The sequence below is a fragment of the Pseudoliparis swirei genome, chromosome 18, assembly GCF_029220125.1.
Source record: "Pseudoliparis swirei isolate HS2019 ecotype Mariana Trench chromosome 18, NWPU_hadal_v1, whole genome shotgun sequence".
In the NCBI taxonomy this organism is placed as follows: Eukaryota; Metazoa; Chordata; class Actinopteri; order Perciformes; family Liparidae; genus Pseudoliparis; species Pseudoliparis swirei.
The window spans coordinates 6,792,028-6,814,433 of NC_079405.1; the positions used below are offsets into that span (position 1 = coordinate 6,792,028).

The 22,406-nt window shown below is 40.7% G+C and overlaps 1 protein-coding gene across 1 annotated transcript; it reads left to right on the forward strand.

Moving 5' to 3' along the window:
• LOC130208614 (immunoglobulin-like and fibronectin type III domain-containing protein 1) lies at nucleotides 1-18,066 on the forward strand. The gene is given in 23 exon segments (XM_056437857.1): nucleotides 1-46; nucleotides 1,654-1,776; nucleotides 2,071-2,210; nucleotides 3,374-3,473; nucleotides 3,716-3,797; nucleotides 3,889-4,081; nucleotides 4,229-4,342; nucleotides 4,779-4,947; nucleotides 5,092-5,364; nucleotides 5,490-5,720; nucleotides 6,189-6,248; nucleotides 11,466-11,581; nucleotides 11,801-11,942; nucleotides 12,031-12,324; nucleotides 12,509-12,811; nucleotides 13,140-13,256; nucleotides 13,259-13,333; nucleotides 13,408-13,536; nucleotides 13,614-13,693; nucleotides 13,879-14,071; nucleotides 14,868-15,164; nucleotides 17,214-17,540; nucleotides 17,632-18,066. Coding segments are annotated over 23 exon segments (3,609 nt in total). The 3' UTR covers nucleotides 17,637-18,066.
• The last annotated feature ends 4,340 nt before the right edge of the window (nucleotides 18,067-22,406 follow it).

Sequence of the window (22,406 nt, forward strand, 5' to 3'; positions counted from 1 at the left end):
ATGTTTCGAAGAGCCAAAGTGTCGGATGGGACAGCCATCGGCCAAGGTAGGCACTCGAGAACAACCGCATTTTCTACAAAAGGAACGTCCTTTAAAAAGATTACGTCTGGTTTCTTTTCCTTCAAACTCTGAATATCAAATAGATCAACAGACGTGACGAGTTTGATCTCCTCGATAGACTCTTACAAAAGTAATAAGACGACATCTTTCCAGATCAGTCAAACGCAATTGATAGAATGAGGATGGCAAGGAGATCCATCAGTGAATAAATCTGAAAGGAATTTGTGAATAGCCAATATCTAATAACTGGCGGTGTAAAGGCTTCACCTACAAAGACTACAGCTGCCCCTTTTCCAGTGATGCTCCTAAAATCCAACTACTTAGAAAGTTCAAGGCAGAAATGTGTCAATAAGCAACCGTCTGTAGACTCTACAGGAGTACATGTGCACATACTCTCTTAAAGCCGGTAGACATATTGATGAGAACCGTGTCCACTGAGGAGCAGATGAACTTTACAGGGTTAACGCTCCGTTGCACCGGAACAAATAAGAAACGCATATCCATATGCATGCGTGTTTGTGCATCGATGAGTCACAGTACACACATCCCTTTGCACATCGCTGCGACCTACAGAGACACAGGAAGTACATGCTCGAAAAAACATTTGCCAAATGCTGCTCTGTGTTTGTATTTGATGTCCTGTCCCTCAGTTTCACTATTCATGTCACGGGGAGTGTAACGGGGTGAGGCTCAGGCGCAGAGAGACAGGCTGGACGAAATCTAAATAACAAAAAGCACTCTTTAATGAGGCAAAACAGTTGCAAAATAAACAAGGTCCAAAAGGGGCAGTCAGTTAGGGTCAGGAACACGGACAGGACGACAGGAAAAGGACACGGAACCATAGACGACAAACGGACAGCAGACAAGGGAAAGACTGACACAATATATAGGGGGGGAAACACAGGTGTACGACATCAGACAGTAACGAGACAAGAGTGGCTGAGGGCAGGTGCAGGGAATTAAACAATCAAGACAGAGAAGACACAGGAGACAGGAGACATGGAACACAGGAGAAACGGAACAGGGTGTTACAATTCAAGTCTGATCCTTCGTGGTCGAATGTAAAAACCATGCTGACGTGCTGCGTATGCTTTTTAACATGTGCCTTATCAGATCCCGCTGCAGACAATGGTAAAGAAGGTAGGCTTAGCGGACAGCAAGAGGAGCCGTCAACACACATCTTTTTTTCCCTCCCTCCCGCTCACGAAGGCATGACCAACTGACGTGCAATCGATTTTATTAATACACTGTATGAGCGTACGTGTGATGCGTGCGTTGATATGTAGGCGCATCACTACATATCTGTTCTCAGGTTGAAAGTTAGGCATGGATTCCCAAGAACTAAAAAATAATAATAAAAAAGGTTATTAAAATGTAAATGTCGTGAACTTTTAACACAAGCGAGACTTATACACATACACGCACACACACACACCTGGATAATAAGTACCTGCTGTCGTGAGTAACATCACACATTCTAATGTATTCATGTATTAGAATGTATTTCAGCATGGTTCATGAGGGTGATGACAAAACAACAACGATTGACGTTTACTTTTCTTTTGCTGACATTTGTTTTTCCGATGCCGACAGTGGGCATAAAGAAGAAATCGAGGGTCCCCGGGGTGATGATCACGCAGTTCATCGAGACGCTGCCAGAGGGGAAGAGCCATCCAGACTTCACCCGCAAGCCGATTGCTTTGACCATACAAGAGGGTAGGTCTGACAGTATGAGAATTATTTTTTTAAACTATATCACGAAATATTATAAAAGGAGGAATTTCCATGATTCTGCGCAATGCATTAGATCCATGACATTCGTGCAATGGGCCAGCAAACACCCAAATCTCCTGTGCTAGTCAGATATAATTAAACACACATTGGCTTCAATTTAAAACAAGGAAAGTTATTAGGTTCAAGATTATAGATCAAAATCTATGTTGGTGTAATTTTGCATCAAATAAATTATCCATCGTGAGGTGATCTCGTTTTTTCTTTTTCTTTTTACAGGCAAATTTGCTTACTTTAAAGCGATCGTCACTGGAGACCCACAGCCGACCGTGACGTGGAGCAGAAACAATGGAGATGTGTCCGATACGTCAAGATATCAGACTAAATATGATCACAATTCCAATGAACATACATTTGAGGCAAGCGAAAAGGGGCGGTGATACTATACAGTAAGGGAGAGGCGGGGGGAAAAAATAGCCAAGAGAAAAGGAGATTAATTCACAGTGAAGGAGATAGGGGACAAAACATAATATTAATGTCATTCAGCCCCATCACGTTGCCTTGCCAATTACCTTTCCAACAAAAAGGTGATTTAGCTCATCTCGGGAGGTGCACGGTCCAATGTCAATGTCATGAAATGTCCACCAACATCTCCAGTCAATGTAACTTAACAACGTTACACATCAAGAGGCCATTTACCAATCAAGCAGAGTGTGAGGACTGGAAATTGTTCGGAATTTCTCAAATTAAATTGGTCCGTCTGTTGCCAGATGTCACATTGGGATATGTATTAGATCACCATTCATTGGGTACTGTACAGCAGTGACTCCCAAACAAGGGTACTACCAGAGTGGGTTTATCTGCTTTTGGGGGTCCTGGGAAATAGCTACTCGAATTTTGAAATTGTTTTATTTCAAAAAGATATCCACTTATCCAATGAACTAGCTGTGATGGACCTGAGGGAGTTTGACCAACCTAATACCACATGATAGAAAGTGGTAGTGAAGGCATTGAACTAGGAGCATGTTTTCTAAAAGGAATCGGTTAAATAGTTTAACAATACGGCTTCTCCAATTTAAAATGTGTGACATTTGGAAAACATGCTGTTGAATAATGTGTAAATGAGCTGTTCTGATGGGGATGTGTGGCTGCGTAGCACAAGACTAAAACAGTTTGGGATAAACTGAACTTATTCCCCCACCGGGTCTATTTTATTACCTTCGCATTGAAAATGCGGAAGGTTATGTTTTGATTGCCGAGTATTTATTTATTTATTATTTATTTATTTGTATGCGTGTTATTCGCATAACTAAAAAAGTATTAAACCGAAGCGCATGCAATTTGGTGGGATGATTGGTTATTATCCGGGGACCATTTGATTAGATTTTGGGATCAATCGGGTCAAAGGTCAAGGTCAAGGTCATGGAAAGGTCAACATCTTCTTTTTACCATAGCACGGTCTATTTTTATCCAATTGGCATGCAACTAATGCCAACATGTTCATAATTCAATGCCCAATCTTGTGATATGCGAAGATATGCGCTCTACCGAGTGCCCATTCTAGTTTACTTATGTTTTCCAGATGCTAAATGTTATGCCGGCTCAAGCCGACACCTACAAATGCTTTGCCAAAAATGAATACGGGCAAGCCATTGTGACAGTTGTTCTGAACGTGATTGCCGGTAAGGACTGTCTGCTTACTACAGATATGACCAAGAAATGTAAGTAATACCACGCATTTATTAATCTGATACAGCGTGTAGCTCCAAGCGCTCCCAAAGCTGCTTCAAATGAAGTAACCATGGATCCCAATTTGAAACTTAGCCACTTCCTACCCTTGAACTTATCACTCTGCAGTCCCTTGTGTTTGTTACTTAGTTTCATGATTATATAATAATGTGAGAACCCTCTTTTCTGCTTTCAGTTGGTTTCCAAAAGAACAAAGCCCAGAAGGAAGCAGCCGATGCCCCCGGTGGGAATTTTAAAACCATCCTAAAAAGGAGACGGTGAGGTTGTGTTACTGCTTCTGTGTTCCAAAAATATTGATGTTCCTCAAATAAATGCTCCCTTCCCCCCCCCCCCCCCCCCCATTTCCAGTAACATCCGTCCGAAATCCGAGCAACCTGAGAGAAAAGACGGAGAGATCGATCCGAAATTTTGGGAGATCTTAATCAGCTCTGACAAGAAAGACTACGAGAGCATCTGTACCGAGTTTGGAGTGACCGACTTTCGTTGGATGCTCAAGAAACTTAATGAAATGAAGAAAGAAAGGGAGGAGGAACAAGCTGAGGTTTGTCGTTTGTGGTGTTCTCATTTTACTACGTTTGTCTTTTCCGGTTATGAGGTTGTAAGATACTTAGCTACATACAAGAAAAAGTGATGTTGACTGGTATACAAAGGAAATTCTGTCAAATGTCTTATCGTGATTTCATCCCAGTTTGTGAGCAACCTGTCCAACCTGAGACACATCGAGGTCAATGCGGACGGCACTGCATCCTTTGAGATCGACATGGACCTCATTGAGCCAAGCAGCTCGATATTCCTGTACAAGGTAAGTGTCAAAACTGAATAACTCTCCGAGCAGACCGACACCACGAAAGATACGGTTACTCAAATAAATAAACTGGACTCATCCTCAAGGCACCCTTATTATTATTTTAGATGACTGATTTAATTCTAATCTGGCCAGTGATTGAACATATGCATGAAGTTATCTGGAGTAAGTACACGATGGACAGATGGATTAACGTCATTGGGCCAAAAGTTCACTCATACCTCTCAGACGCCATATTTTGCTAAGACGACAGAAAACACAACAATCAATGAACAGTCTACTAGACTTTATAGCATACGTTTTTAAATGTTTTGATAAAATCCTGCGATGATGCTTTCTATTTGAACTCAAAGGATTGGTTATTTATTCAGCTATTTTCTTGCCGGCACAATCTGAGGCATACCAACAGTAATTGATATTATTATCCCCGCAGGATGGTGAGATGATTCCGTACACAAAGGAGTTGGGAGATCAGTTGAAGCACAGTCTTAAAAAAGTGGGAAAAAAGTATATTTTCAGTTTGAGGGACCTCATGCAAGGCGATGCTGGACTGTACCAGCTGGATGTAGAGGATGTGAATATCTTTTCCACCGATTTTAAAAGTAAGTGAGTTACGCTTGCACACACAACACATTTTGTATCCCCATTGATGCTTAAAACAAAAATAACCATAATTTCCAAGAAGTATCATTTATGCCAATATAACATACATTTGAATTGAAAATGCATTGCTTGTTATGTTTCAGTCCCCATGGTGGACTTCTTGGTGAAGATTCAGGAAGTGAAGGCAACAGAGAGAGAAGATGCTGTGTTCGAGTGCGTGCTGTCCAATCCCTTCTCGAAGATTTTGTGGTTTGGCAAGAATTTACCGCTGGAACAAAGCGATAAATATGACGTCGAGGTGTCAGAAGACAAGCTCATTCACAGGCTGGTGGTCAAAGACTGCTTGATCGTTGACAAGGGAATTTATTCCGTCTGCGCAGGAATAAAATCGTGCAACGCATGGCTTGTTGTTGAAGGTAAGATATTAAACTCCAGAGCATTAATTTATATTATTCAATAATGGTTGATGATTTACAGTGGAACGATAATGGGAAAGACAAATATGCCCGATTCATTCAGACATTTTCTTTTTTTTATTCAGCCGATAAAGACGCACAAAAGGGCAAAAAAACAGCGAGGAAAACCACGAGGGCCGGGGGATCGGGGATGGACCTGCAGAAGGTTGCCGAAGAGCAGCAAACTAAATTAGTGAAGGAGAGAGCAGAAAGAAAAGAGCAGATTAAAGCTGCGGCGGCTGCACCTCCACCTGAAGCTCCTCCAGCTGCTGCGCCCATCCCGGCTGAACCGGAGGCAACAAAAGACGCAGAGCCAAGTAAGAATGCCGACCGCAATGTTTATGAAACACCTTAAGCTCACAAACAAGGAAGCTGCATTGGAAACTCCTTTTAGTTAAGGCTAAATATGAATGTATATTCCTAAAAAAAATGGCACCTTGGCCGCAACAGTATTAACAAGGAGAAGTTCATTATTAGTTCAATTTAATTCAGTTTATTTTGTATAGCCAAATATCACAAATTACAAATTTGCCTCAGAGGGCTTTACAATCTGTACACATACGACATCCCTGACCTTTGACCTCACATCGGATCAGGAAAAACTTCCAAAAAATAGAAAAAAACCTTTCAGCGAAAAAAGTGAAGAAACCTTCAGGAGAGCAACAGAGGAGGACCCCTCTTCAGGATGGACAGAACAATAGATGTCATATAGTCAGGTTACTATAATTACTTGCTGTGATATTTTGTTGCTATGGCAACCACTAACTAGCTTTAATGATCGATAGGAATCGGAGGCGAACCAGCAGCGGTGGTGGATCCACCGGTTGTGGAGGTAGAAAGCACCGGTAAGAAACTTGAATTGTTGTGACAACCTCTGCATGCATTGTAAGGTGAATATGACAGCTATTTGAAGTATAATAATGTTTCTTTATCCTGATATCCTTTATTTAAAAAATACGTGATTGGCTGCCTCTTTCGGCTGCACTAAACCCAAATATGCTGCGTTGCGTTTCTCCAAAAGGTGATTGAACTTTTCGCCACAGGGTACCGCGCTTATATATTCTTTTTGCGACAGCCTGCCCTCCCCAGTGACACAGCTTCTACGCACTGCACACATTAAAGGGAATGAAAGGACGGGCGTTTTTTGCCGACGGGCCTAATTCTGTGTGAAAGCCTTAATGTCGCTCTCTTGCTCTCATGCAGTGCTTCTGCGTGCGTATTTTAGTCCATCTGTTAGTTTTTTTTTTTTACATATCACACAATTTTTTAAAGCATGCCATAGTTTTTTTAATGTTTATGATTGTTTTCCATCATAGATAAGACGTGTCACTGCAATGTACAACTCATCGTGCAGAGATTTGAAACATGGCTGATCCATCTCAGAATTATGTCTGGTCTGATGTTATTGTTGTTATGGCTTTAGTGTCTTTGCATCTGCAAAATAGTTGGAACAGTTAATAATATAAACATTATCTTTAAATTAATTAACTCTCTAAAGTAATATCTCTGCCATAGTGTTCACAAAAAAAGAAATACAAAAAAATAGGTAATAACTGTGTATATTCTACAGTTACCTATTTTTTTGTATTTCTTTTATATATATATATATATATATATATATATATGAAAAACTGTTGAACTGAACTGCTAATTCAAAGTAATAATACCTAGATAAATACATAATGTATTCATATTAATCCGGTAAACAGAATCCTAAAATGTGCGATTTCATTTCATGATAGTTTTGTGGCTTGATTATTTGGAAGAGAACAAATTAAAATGGTGAGATAAAGTAACAGTTGAATGACTTCTTTTCTTCCCCGTCTAACCTTCTTCATTGTGGACAAAGAACTCACAGTTGCGTTATAAATCGAAGACCAGATTGACGCGATATAAATCATGGTCCTTCCACCAAATCCATTTTCGTATACATTGAAACATAATTCAAAGTGCTGAGTGCCAGAGCCCATTCCCGTAGTTAACAATAGTTTGTAAAACGTCTTATCTGTGCCAATTAATCCGTTTAATTTCCATCGTCCACCGCTGCTGTTTTGAGAAAATAGCCAAAATGATTGGAGCTGATTCTACATAATTTAGTTATCTCGGTATGTTCAAAACTGGAAATCGCAGAGCAGCATGAATCAAAGTGGAATTACAGCAACGGTCAAGGCTGCGACCCGTAAAGTTGGCAGTTGGCAACTAAAACACCCACTGGGAGCACTGAGGAGAACTTAGGTTTTCATCCTTTTGGTTAAAATCTTAAGAACACAAATCTCAACTGTCTTCAGACTGTGTGTGATCACTGATAGGCCATTCAGTCCCATCGTCAACAGCACCAGCTGCACACTCAGGAAGTGCTAAGTGTGACAACAAGGGAGCGTATCGAATCGAGGGAGTAAACAAAACTGAGTTTAAAGACTTCGCATTCGCTGTAAACGGCTTCATCTACCACCACCAGGTGGGATGCCAGATATCGAATACTGAATTACAATTAAAGCCCCATTGTGTAGTTTTTCCCTTTTATCGCCCCCTTCAGTTTTTGCGTTTACTTCAGTATCGTAAATACCCAGTTATGATAGATGCAGCCTCGCATACACTTGTATTGAGTTGGGATCATGTGTTGTCCTGTATTATAATTATAATTATTATTATTGTTATTATTTGTACGTGTCACGGGTTATAAAAGGTGACGAGGGGGAGGTGACGCAAGGTATTTTTTGTTTGGAGCGCGCTGACAGGCGGCGGTCTTGTGAGCGGACTCAGAACTGCAGCAATCCAGCGACTGTTTCTATTTTGGATTTATACCAACGGGCGGGATCACTAATACGAAGACTGCGCAGGAACACTGTGAACTGGGCCAGCACCTACCGGACTAGGGTGAAGGAGCGCGGGGATTGAACGCGGCGCCTCGCCACGTTTCCGCCTGGTCGGTCAGCTGTTTGCCAGCTTTTGGGGGGAGGGGGGGGGGGGTGTGCGCGTGCAGTCATTTACTTTTGTTTTGGGGGACTGCAAAGACTTTGGGGACTGTCGGGATCCGGGGATTATACTTCGTTTTGAGTGGGTTTGATTGTTTGTCGTGTATGTGTTCATTTTGGGAGCTTGCAGATGCATTGAGTTATCAAGCCTTTAGTTATCAAGCTCCTCTTTTATGGAACCAGCTTCCAATTAAAGTCCGGGAGGCAGACACAGTCACCTCGTTTAAGAGTAGACTTAAGACCTTCCTCTTTGACAGAGCTTATAGTTAGGGCTGAATCAGGTTTGCCCTGGTCCAGCCCCTTGATATGCTGCTATAGGCTTATAGCTGTTTAGGATGCACTGAGTACCTATCTCCTCTTTTTTCTCTCCTTAAGGATGAATTTTCATCTCTCAATCACACGTTACTAACTCTGCTTTCTCCCGGAAGTCCATCTGCCTGATGGATCGTCCTGCTCATGACTACGCCACTGTCCTGTTGAGACTCCTCCCCACCGCCATCTGCCTGATGGATCGTGGAGGTCTCCATCGTGGAATATGCCTACTATGAACTATTCATACACTCTGTCATATTCATTGAATGTATTTTAACTCTAAATCTGTCCTTCTGGTCACATGACATCTATTGCATCTGTCAATCCTATCCTCTGTTGCTCTCCTGAATTGAATTGAATTGAATTTGATTTAATATAATAACATTTGGGTTTCCGCATATCGACTGTGTGTTTTTCTTTTACGACCATTTGAGCAGAGAGAGTTAACACCAGAATTCGCAGATCCGCCCATTCCCTTTTTTTTTTGCGTATTGTACCTTTTCCACTTGATTGAGTTGCTAAGGGCGAATTGTTACAACATAACCAAAAGAATGACAACATTTAGTTTAGATGAAATACCGATCACGTTTTCAGCCTATATACGTTGTTTTCTAAATGTTTGAATGTAGAGTACGTGTGATCGAATACAATATTGTTGACAACACCAAAAAGCTACATAAAAAAGCTACCCTTATACTGTAGCTGCGAGCGTGGAGTGGCACTATATGACATTGCGTAATCACTGCCAGAAAGCAGGTCGATGTACATCCGCCCCGGAGCGGGCGGCTCCAGAATCCTCCGTAGCGGAGTTATTTCCCCACAGACCTCCGATGGCAATGGCGGAGCCGCAAATCGCCATATTAAAAGTCATTGTAGTGGCACAATTTTTTTCAAGCTGTTTAAGGTACAATTGTTACATAATGTTACTTTAACACAGATGTTAAACGACTAAAAAAATAATAACTTTGTCTTAGTAACGCCAGTTTTCAAATAAACTAATATATAATTAAATTATGGTATTTTCTCTAACATAGTTTCTCAAAAGTCGAATACAAAATTAACAAGAGGGTTTAAAAACTCGCCCCGTTCTGTGTCTCTGTGTCTCCTTGATTGGTTAATTCCCTGCACCTGCCGTCAGCCACTCTCGTCTCGTTAGTGTCTCATGTCGTACACCTGTTCTCATGTCGTACACCTGCTTCCCCCCCTATATATTGTGGCAGTCTTTCCCTTGTCTGCTGCTGGATGACCTCTGATTCTCTGCCTGCCCCCTTTTGGGTTTTGTTTGCTTATTGGAACATTTTGCCTCAGTAAAAAGTAGTGATGGTGAGATGAAGATGAGGCATCGAACCACTTCAGCCAATTGTTTCGAGAAAGGGTTAATTTCTCCAAGCTTCATGTGCTCACGAATCCACCTACTGGCCAAGTGCATAATCACAGGCAGCTGTATCTGAACCACATAATGTAATGCATTGCATTTTTGTGTCTGTTATGGCTGTTGGGAATGACTATGAATTACAAAAATGTATGACCAAATAATTTATGTACATAAATTATCACATATGTGCATCATAAAATATTGTTTTAATGTATTCTGTGTGTACATTTTCCCAAAATGGTAGTATCATATGATATGGCAGGTTGTGTAATAATGCTATTATGTCACTTTAGGAAAATGGCATGGGCTTAAGCAGGCAGAGGACAGTGAAAGTGCTCGTGGAACTAGGAAGAGGGGACTGAATATGCATGTGGAACTTTGACAGTGATGCACAGGACAGGGGACATTTTATTCATTTTTATTCAGAAATAACAGTTTCTCAACAGTTCCATCTTATCACCTATCCTTCTCTCCTCACTCTCCAAACTATCTCTCTCTCTCTAAACTCTCCAAACTCTCAACCAACAACCCACATTTTGAATGGAGCCTGAGGGGTTTATATTGCTGTTAAACCACCCGGCAAAATCTGAACCGCTTCCCGAAGCAGTCACGTGGTACAGCCGGGCAGCGAGGCTTCGGACGTCATCATTTTTGGCTCCTCCCCTAAATGAAGCAAGCCTAGATACGCGCTTCGAGGAAACGCCCCCTCCATTACTCGACACACGCTTCGAAGCGTCGGCACATCTTGTCACAACACTAGTCGGAACCCCGTTGGGTTTCTGTAACAATGTTTGCAGAGTTTTATGTTTGCTGCTTATATACACTTTTAACTAAAACACACATCACTTGAAGCACACACCCAAACACTTTCACATTATTTGTTGTCTTTCTGTCGTGATGATTGTTGTTTGTCATGTCCAAATGTTGCACCTACCGCCAAAAAAAATTCCTCGTTTGTGTAAACATTCCTGGCAATAAAACTGTTTCTGATTCTGATCTGATTCTGATCATCGCGTTTGCTTTTGACGTCATGACGTTGCTTTGTAACTTATTTTAAACGTTCTAACACGATCAACACTTAACAAATATTCGACCGATTTAATGTCAATGCATTTATTTAAGAAAGAACAAAGGCCTGTAAAGCTGTTTTTTAAGATCATACCCTCAATTCCTCACTATTTACATGGTGAAATAATTCAAACTTTTCAAAGGAGTAACTAACTGTTTACAATGGTAGGTACAGTTATCACATTTTTCAAAGTAAATCATTGGATTTGAACGATGAAGCGATAACTTATTTATTCCCGTGTACTTTTAATGAGCATACATATCGTCCTTAACTAGAAGATGCAGCACATGAAGGTGCAACGTAGTGAGTCCTTTTGTTGTGTGTTGCCCAGAGCCTGGAGTGACCTGTGGACTTTCTGATGTTTATGTTCTTCGTGGAAATCCGGCTGAATTCACGGTGAAGATGAACATAGACTGCGATGGCAGCTGGTTCAGAGACGGAGAGCAGGTGAGGCCCCTGAATCATCATAACTACAATATGTCCACATTGTTTTTATTTGGAGTAAATTGGGAGAATACGGTAAGAGACTTCCTACATGTTCAGCATTAGAAATGACAAAAGAACTAATAGTCTTCCATCTTTAAGTGGGAGTTTTTGTCATTTAGCAAATGTTGTACTGCAACACACAAAAGTATAATGTTCACCCTTTGACATTTGATGTGCTAGTTGAACTCCGGTGCTGGGATCACCGTGAGGAAAGACGGAACCTCTCACCAGCTGACGATGCAAAGCTGCAAAGACGACGACGCTGGAGTTTATCGTTTTGCGTCAGGGGATCACAGCACCCAAGGAAAGGTCACTGTCGGAGGTATGATTTACTCCCCTGTGTTGAGGCCCACATTCAATGCCACAGCAGCCTCCGTGCATTGCACTGAATTACATGTTGTGTTTCACAGGCGTACCTGAATTCGACCCCGACGACCTCTACAAGTTCTCCAAACCTGTGATTGTGCGAGTCGGCCAGAACGCCGCTTTCAAGATGCCTTTTGCTCCTCAGGAGTCGTTGGCGGTCAGTTGGTTCAAGGACGACGCGGAGATCAAAGGCGGAGGAGGAGTCAAGATCGTGAGGGAGCCCAACCACAGCCGGCTGCTGCTCAGAGACTGCCTGCGGACAGACGCAGGGGAAATAAAGATCCAACTCAAAAACCCATTTGGGGCTGTGGAGGCCACATCGAAGTTTATTGTGCTTGGTAGGAAAGAGAAAGTAATCTAACAAGAAAAGCTAGTACTGAGACATAAGAAGGTTACATTTCCAGTATTAGTTTACCGCTCCACTCAGGCCCACGCTTCAACATAAAACACAACCATCACCTGACTGAGCATCACAATTCTATCGCGACATTTGAAATGTAACACAATGTTTCCGCGATACAGATCGGCCCAGTGCTCCGGAGGGTCCAGTGGAGACGGTTGAAACCACCTCGTCTTTAATCGAGATTAAATGGAACCCTCCCAAAGACGACGGCGGCTCCGCTGTCACCAACTATATCATCGGGAGGCAGCAGGCGGGACAAGCGCTGCGGACCAAACTCGGGGACGTCTCGGCGGACAAGACCTCCATCAGAGACAGGAATGTGACCCACGGAAAGAAATACAACTACCGCATCTACGCGGAAAACCCCGAAGGCCTCAGCGACGCCCTGGAGACCGCCGATAGCATTATGGCTGGCATAATGAGTCAGTGCAGTGGGGGGAAATAAATCTAATTTGCCATTCCTCAGCAAATCCCATGTTAATCTCCCTCAACTTGGAACAAATTATTTTCATTTGTTCCAAGTTGAGGGAGATTTGAAGCAATCACGACGCGATTGCTTTAAATCGTTTGTCGCCAGCACTATTTAGTCACTGTGGAAAGCCTAGCTTTCATCATTTATGTAAAGGTTGCTCCATCTCAAGAAGGAGTGTTTGCAATATCCTGCAGTGGTATCAAGTAGATGTCCCCGATTGATTCCATGCCGTTTAACCACCACTTAACTATTAATAAGGAGCATCCTCAATTAATTAGACTGTCATCCCTTATTACTCTCCGGTCCCCCTGGTGGCCCCAAAGTGGTCGGTGCCTCTAAAACCTGCATCAACTTGACATGGACCGCCCCAGAGGACGACAAGGGAGTACCCGTCATTGTTACCAATTGGAAAAACGAAAGAAGGACACCAGTCTGTGGATCGCCCTGAATGCACTTAATGAACCGATTGAAGGTTTGTTCGAAAGACGCGCTGTTGTGTTTTCATGAAAAGGAATTTTTTTGAAACGATTTGAATTGTATTCTCAGAAACAAGCTACGCAGTGAAAGAGGTCACTGAGGGAGCCGAGTACGAGTTCAGGGTTTCAGCACTTAACGAGTCCGGATCAGGGGACCCGAGCCCTCCCTCTGCAATGGTGTGCGCAAAAAACCCCAACAGTAAGCATATTCAGAATTTTACGACGTTGTCCATTACAGTGTTTCCTCCCTTTCACGTGTTCTTTGTTTTCTCCCAGTGAGACCTTGTTTTAAAGACCCGGAGGACTTCATTGTTTTCCGAGCAGGAAATTTGGCACGTGTCAAAATGTGCTATGTGGTAAGCCGAGAAGCTGACAACGTGGTGTGAATGCTAAATCTTTTTTTTTTTCCGAGTCAGTGCATTTCACATTTCATTCCCCCATTCCAGCCACGTCATATTCTCGAGTGATGAGTTTACTACGGTGTGACACGACTGCAAACGCCTCATACTTTATCTCATTTACCCGATATTGATATCTGCAGGCTGAACCTCCACCTCAGATCACTTGGCTGAAGGATGATGAGCCAATATCCCCGTGGATTAATATCATCAATACAGAGGGAATGTCTCAGCTCGTTATCCCCTCGTCGAAGCGCTCAGATTCGGCCATTTACACCATTCAAGCCAAAAACTCTGTGGGCGAGGCGTCATGTGACATCGAGGTCAGCGTCACAGGTAAGACATTATGATATACTATGATGAGTGCAGAAAAGTAGTGGAAAAAGTTGTGATATTTGTGTGTCTATATTAGAATGTCAGAATAAGGATTGTTGCCATTAAGTTTCGCACTTACGAGAAATTGGTTCGTGCATATCCAAAAAAGTATTCAGAGGAAATGAAAATAAAAGCAAATTATTGCAAAAGTCAAGAACATAAAAGAATAGAAAAATACAAATTGGACAAAGATATTAAAAATAAAATATCTTTTAAAAAATTGCTACTTCTAAAACAAATGTACAATGTAGCAGATTTTAGAATGAACTGTACAGTTCTGTGTAAAATGTGCAAGTCACTTTGACAATCCTCCTAATTTTTTTGCAACAAGGAAATAATTGAAATGCTTGGATAATTGTTCCGCTGGCGAGAGGAAACATCGTTAATGTGGACACTCGACAATCTTAATTGGGTAATATTTATCCAATTAAATACCAATGACACACCGATGTATCGGCAAACCCTAATTCACAGTGATCAACTTTTAAATGGAGTGAGACACATAATTCTTACCGTGTAACATGCAGTAATAGGATGTGATTAACTTAACAAAACGCAAATGTAATCCTGACCAAAGCCCACAGAGGAATGAAAGGCCTCTTAAGTATGGGAAGATTACAGAAGGCTTCAAACCAGCTACAGTGCAAATAAATTAATGATAACGGCTTTTTTTTTAAAGAGGGAAAAGGGGATGAATGTTGAGGATTTGATTCTGTCTTCTCTAACATGCTCTGCATCTCATTGCATGTGTTGCTAGATGAACCCAAAATTCCAGGCGCTGTGGAGCTGGAGCAAACGGTCCACGGCAAAGTGTCTCTGTCATGGGCTCCTTCTCCAGACGAGGAGCTCGACAACCGCCTTTACTACGTGGTGTCTCAATGCGACTCCAACACCAGAGTGTGGAAGAACGTAGCAGACCGCCTCTTCACCAACACATACACAGTCAACAATATCCTTCACGGGGTACAGTACCACTTCCGGATCTACGCCAAGAACGATATGGGCCTCTCGGATCCGTCGCAGTCGCCCACGTGGGGCGTCAACAGCAACAGAGGTGGGTTACTGCACATGTGGCCGACCGTTTAAAGTTTAATCTGTTTGTAAGGATGTCGTGTACTCTGCGCTGAAAGGGAATGCCCTGCCTCTTCTTATACACACTAGCAGAACACATCACTCTTTTAAACACGGCCTGAAGAACTGGCTTTTTACCAATCACGTGTGAGCATGAATCGTGACACCATCCTCAGTGATTGTGTATATACTTTTCTTTTTATGATGTTTTTTTTAAAATGATTTTATGATGAGGCCAGTATTTGATCGTAACCTGTATGTTTATTGCTTTTTATGATGTTTCTGTGATGACCTTTTTCTCAATTAGTGAAGCCTTGTAATATCTGGCCACAGGGACAACGGTTGAAATTTAGCCTTAGCTAAGACTGACACATTTACCCCTGGGATGATTGATGTGTACGGTCCCTGTTCAAATAACTGAAATGAAAATGAAAAGGGCATACTGAATCATCATGTCCAACAACATTATATCGTTGACTCAAGCTAATCAGTCAAGTAGGCATGAGCAATGATTGCAATGCGCTGATGTCAATGAGGGCTGGACGGTGAGCTTTTTGATTCAGGTGCGATGGTTTACTTGAACGATAAGCCAGACTTACTTATCCAAGATGGAAAATGTATGCTTATCGAAAAGTTATTATATATCCATTTGGATTTTTTTTTTTTTAATTGGTTAACTTAGAACTAGAATGGGCACTCGGTAGAGAGCATACCTTCGCATATCACAAGATTGGGCATTGAATTATGAACATTTTGGCATTAGTTGCATGCCAATTGGATACAAATTGACCGTACTATGGTAAAAAGAAGAGTTTGACCTTTCCATGACCTTGACCCGATCGATCCCAAAATCTAATCAAATGGTCCCCGGATAATAATCAATCAACCCACCAAATTTCATGCGATTCGGTTTAATACTTTTTGTGTTATGCGAGGAACACCTACAAATAAATAAATACACGGCGATCAAAACATAACCTTCCGCATTTTCAATGCGAAGGTAATTAACTAAAACTAGCAGACTCCTAAAACAATGGCACCATCCCAACAGTCCTGAAGTTGTCTGTTCCCCTACAACCCCCTTAGTAACAGTTTAGCTTCAGTACCGTCAGTGTTTCCTAAATGCCCTAGTACACTAAGAACTTTCCCAATTGTTTAAATTGTCAGGATGCCGTAGTCAGAGAGGGAGAACCCAAATGCCAACAACGGTCCACAGAAGATTGAATCTTTCGCTCAAAACCAGGTCAAGGACAAACACGAACTAAACAGTACGGACCAACACTGGGGAACGGGACCAACAGGGTTTAAATACACGGGGAAGCTGCAGCTGATTGGACACCGGGGAACGAGACACAGGTGGACACGATGGGGGCGGGGCTAGCAATCACACAGGTGGAAACAATCAGGAACAGGGCAGACAGGGACAGGAAATGCAGGGAAACAGAGGACAGGGACTTCAAAATAGGACACAAGACACAAAAACTCAGAATCATAACAGAACTTGAATATATTAGTGGTGATTTCAGTCCAAATTTATAGTAATTGTGTTATGTACAGAGCCTCAACACCAATTCTAGCCATGCTAGTATGCAATGTGAAACATCGGTTGGTCCAAAGATCAGTACGGTCAAGGTTTTCAATTACCCAGTAAAAATATCTCCATGTCTACTTCATGGGTCGGGGAAACATTAACGGTTGCTAGATCATGCATCCTGATGACTTTAGTTGAACCCTGATTTTCCAAATGTCTATTTGTCAAATACTAATTCTGACCAAATACCTGAAAACTGAAGGCATGACCAGCCTCAGCAGTACATGTTGGTAAGATGGTGATTATGTTAGCATCGTCACTGTGAGCCTTCTGCCGTGTTGACATAAACCAGGATACGACATCCCATAGAATCTATTCTTCCAGAATTGGGTAATACAAACAAATGTCTGAAACATTTCTGGATCGATAAGATTATAAAAGTGACTTAAATTACTTTTTCAATCTTTCATGTTTTTTCTTTTTTTTCTTCCCTCTATCAAGTTCCAAAACCTTCAAATGGATGTAATTCATCAGCTCTCAGCTTTGAGAGGCCTCCATCCGTCTTGGTGCCTCTGAAAGTCCACACACCACCGACAGGATACCAGCTCTACATGACGTGTGCTGTGCGGGGGTGCCCTACGCCCACTGTGTCCTGGTACCTGAACGACGTCTGCATCAACTTTGACAACCACTACTACATCACCAACTCGTTTGGCGTGTGCTCCATGTACATCCTCAGAGTCCGATCAAAAGACAGCGGCGTCTGTAAAGTGGTCGCCGTCAACTCGTTCGGCCAGGCGGAGTGCTCTACGAAACTTATCGTTAGAGGTAAGGTTGAACTGGAAATTTGAATAGTTTCAGAATAATCCGTTTTGGTTCATGCTCATAATTTGTATTTTTCTCTCGACTTTTTTCTCAGATTAAAATTCAGCAGCCTCTTCTCACACTGACATATTCTGGACAATAAGGAGGGTGGATGCTTTTTGTTTTACTACATAGACCGCATTAATTTATTACCTTCGCATTGAAAATGCGGAAGGTTATGTTTTGATCGCTGTGTATTTATTTGTATGCGTGTTATTCGCATAACTCAAAAAGTATTAAACCGAATCGCATGAAATTTGGTGGGATGATTGGTTATTATCCGGGGACCATTTGATTAGATTTTGGGATCGATCGGGTCAAGGTCATGAAAAGGTCAAAATCTTCTTTCTACCATAGCGAGGTCAATTTTTATCCAATTGGCATGCAACTAATGCCAAAATGTGGCTGTGGCGAAGGTATGCGCTCTACCGAGTGCCCATTCTAGTTTGAAATGGGACAATTTACAATTGAAATAATAGTGAACCAGTGAAGTGACACACTGAAGGGAAAAGACATCTGTCAAAATACCTTGTGTCAACTCCAATAAATCAAGAAACTGACAAGTGTGTTGCTTCATTTTGGTCGTGTGTTGTCACTTTAGAACTATCAATAACTTTGCATATATTCTTCCCTAACTTCACTGACAAAAACAAACTTGGTGGCTGTCTTGGTGGACGTATGTTTCCTGCAATATCCCGAGCCCACAACATAATGCACAGCACATTAAGCCCATTTGAACCGAGTGAACATTTCCACTGCATTTCCATATTAAATATATCTCCACCTGAGCCGCCTAGAAAATTGTCTATAGCAAGATCCTCAGCTGCTAACAATAAATTAGTCCATTCTATATCTACAGTCAAATAACTAACAGGAGTTTTCAGGAATGCTACTGTTTGTGTATATGAAAGAAACACTGACGTACATGCATTCACATTAAATACTTAGAAGGCTGTTCTGACGGGGCCAACACCAATAATATCCATCGTGTACATAAAGTGATATCAATGCTTGATAAAACCTTTTGACTAAACATAAGGCCTGGATGCCTATTTTATCTGAGAGCAATACAATGCAATATTGTTCTTTCTATAATATTCAGTGCCGTGTTTCCTTTTGTTTCCCATCCGGACATGAATCTCATTTATGAGGTCGGGGTTACTATTCAAACTTCCTGGATAAGTCATGCTGGTTAAACCTCTGACAATGTGAACCCAAAACCCGCTCAGTGCAACGTGTCCATCACACCAGCACGCCATGAACAGCCATCTTTTTATAATGCAACCAGAGGTCTAACCACTGAATACCACAGGCTCGCTGTCAAAATTCCCGTTGATACTTTGAGGCAAATTGGAACGGCCAATTTATTCATATGCACCAGATTATTTTACCAAATAAAATGTCTCGAGTGAATGTTTACTGGCCAATAAAGTCGACAGTAAAGGGTTATTCTTATACCAGAGACCTTGTGAAGATGCCAGTCGAAAGCTTTTGATGAGATGCATGGAGTCGTGCATGGCTATTGTCAATCCATAAATCATCAAGCCTTAACCGTCAATCACTTACGTACATATATCTGTCGCCAATTCAGAATAGATTGTGAATCTTGATATTAGTTTATAATGCATATTTTTACACGCTCGACAGTAATGGCGTCAAACTGTTGACGGTGTAAATCCAATCCAAGATGGAATGAACAGTCAGAATGTATTTCCAGTGCGAAGTGATCGCTTTCATAGGGATGAGTAAGACGAACCTCCGCCCTTTATTATCACCGCTGTAATACGGGTTTTAATACGACATTTCACCCATGTATGGATCTTTTTGCTCCCCAAACTTTTATCACCGAACAAAAAGGGGTGTCACCACTGAAATATTGGACAGTGAGAAGAGTTCATAAGCTGAAGACGGAAAGCGGAACGTCGACGAAGACGAACTGAGAGTAAGTCAGATTTTTTTAATTATTGTGCCAAATGTCGTCTCAATAATTTTCGGCGAATTACGAACTGTTTCATCGTCTTGGCGTTATGTCTTTTTATTTTATTTTTTTATTTTTTTATATTTACTTTATTGATAATGCACAATATGAATACAGTGGTTAAATAACAAGTATTTTCATTTTTGTGCGTGTATGTTTCAATCAGATTACAATTCTAAAGAAGAAAACAGGAAAAATAAATAAATAAAAATAACAAAGGCAAACAAATTTAATAATAATATTATAATTATGAAACACCCACCCACAGACCCAGCCCACCCATGGCCTTCAGATTATTTCACAGTTTGCATAGTACAATATTGTAAACAATTTTTTTTTATCATTGTGCCAAATGCCGTGTCAATAATTTTCGGCGAATTACGAACCGTTTCATCGTCTTTGTGTCATGTCTATGGATCGTCTCTTGTCTTACAATGAATACTAGAACAAATAATAATAAATAAAAAAGATCCTGACCAAAGGCAACAACACCATGTTAGAGGATAGTGCAGTACAATCAGAGGTACATGGTGTAACTGTGTGATCTTCTAAATATGGGATAGCAGCATCGCAACATATGTTGAGAGGCCAATCAGAAGAACTGTAGCTACATACAAGTTTAATTTGTGACAGTTAATGTGACATCATTTAATAAAGATAATATATAAATAATAAGGATTTGCTTATCCTAGATTGGGTTCATGGCTGTTAAAGTATGTGATTCTGCTCCTGCAAAATTCTAATAATCCATGATGAAAATAAAACATCCCATTTTTTATTTCATGACCTGCAGACAAAGACATGGTGATAGTTTGCCGTTAAAAATGGTATGTCTGGTATGATAGGATAGCATCATTAACGTTAGCCATAAGAACAAGAACCGCCAAAATATACTTTACTGCTGGTGCACAGTGGAATAAAAATAAACCCTAAAATGTTATTGTGCTGCATGTCAAGAATTACCCCAGTGAAACTACAGAATGTTGGTAGAAAAGAAGAAAAAAAGTGAACGGACCTGTTCAAGATTTATACCGTGAGCTATATTTCAGTCACGAATGTGACCTTACCAACTGGCTCCCCATGACTAACCAAATGTTTGAGCAAGAGACTACGATCAGTTTGTACTACAGGATGCGTGACACATTAAAACCCAAATATAAATATATTGCTGGCTTACAAAGTCAGATTTTCTTTGTCACATTTTTCCATTTTCTTCATGTGTTCATTAAAATAAATTAAAAAGCCATGTAAAAAGCCATATGGCCATTATCTTGATATACAACCCCTTTTAATTATCATTCAAATGACTTCAGCACCGAAGATGCTAAACAAATTACTTATATTAAGATTAGAAAAACCACACGTTAACAGTTTTGTATGTCATTGCCATCAACTGATACTATACCAAAAGGTAAAGGAGGTTTATATCATCTCAAGTATCTTTTTTAAAAGATTGGTTAAATGAATCTGTATCTCATTAACTCTCTGGAGAGAGTTTATTATCTAATTATTAAATCTATCCAACCAAATCTTTGCTTTTCTCTCCATCAAACACAAAACATATGCACATGCTCGCTCAGCACAAGCACTTTGAGTGTAGAGTTTCCTTGCAGTGTTTTGCTGGTAGTTAACAACGAGGCGCCTCACGGTGCAAAGCATTATTTTTAAGAGTTGGTGGCATTAAAAAAGATTTACAGATCTGTGCATCGGCTTCACAGTTTGATTGGAAGACATTCTGCTCCTGTCTATGTTTGGACCCGAGCAGTTAAATGGCTGGCACGGCCACTAGACTCCACAGGCAGACGGACAGTCAGCCACTAGGCGGAATTTCACATTCCCCGTTTACTGTGTCTCCAAGTTGATGCTCACGTCAGGCAATAGTCCAGACATCCCCCCCCCCCCCCCCTCTGACAGGCTGAGGCCACACGGCATGAGAAGGCCGGGTTTATCGTGTACATTAGTATATATATTTATTTATATATACTGTATATATATATATATACACATATATATGTACATATACATATAGTATATATATGGCATATATATTTATATAGTATATTTATATAGTATATATATACATATATATACATATATATATAAATATATATATATATATATATATATATATATATATATATATATATATATATATTTATATATATATATATATTTATATATACACAATATACAGTATAAAGAAAATAAATATATATACTAATGTACACAATTTTTCTTCCTGTATTACTGAAAAACACTGACTGTGCCAAACAGATTAGCAACAAAAACCTTCTAACGGTTCAAACGTTTCCGGTAAATAACGGAAAATAACCGTCTTTGTGTTTTTATTAAAAACCCAATGTGAAAGGTTTAGTACAAGATTGACAATTTTAAATGATACTTTTCTGGTGTAGAGTGTAAAACCCCAAAATGTATCGTATTGCTTGTCTCGATGAATTTCAATGTCGGCCATGAAAATTGTAAATAATAATCAAAACGTGTCTGCTTGGTACAATTATTACCTTCGCATTGAAAATGCGGAAGGTTATGTTTTGATCGCCGTGTATTTATTTATTTATTTATTTGTATGCGTGTTATTCGCAGAACTCAAAAAGTATTGAACCGAATCGCATGAAATTTGGTGGGATGATTAGTTATTATCCGGGGACCAGTTGATTCGATTTTGGGATCGATCGGGTCAAAGGTCATGAACAGGTCAAAATCTTCTTGAATCGCATGCAATTTGGTGGGATGATTGGTTATTATGCGGGGACCATTTGATTAGATTTTGGGATCAATCGGGTCAAAGGTCAAGGTCATGGAAAGGTCCAAATCTTTTTTTTTTACCATAG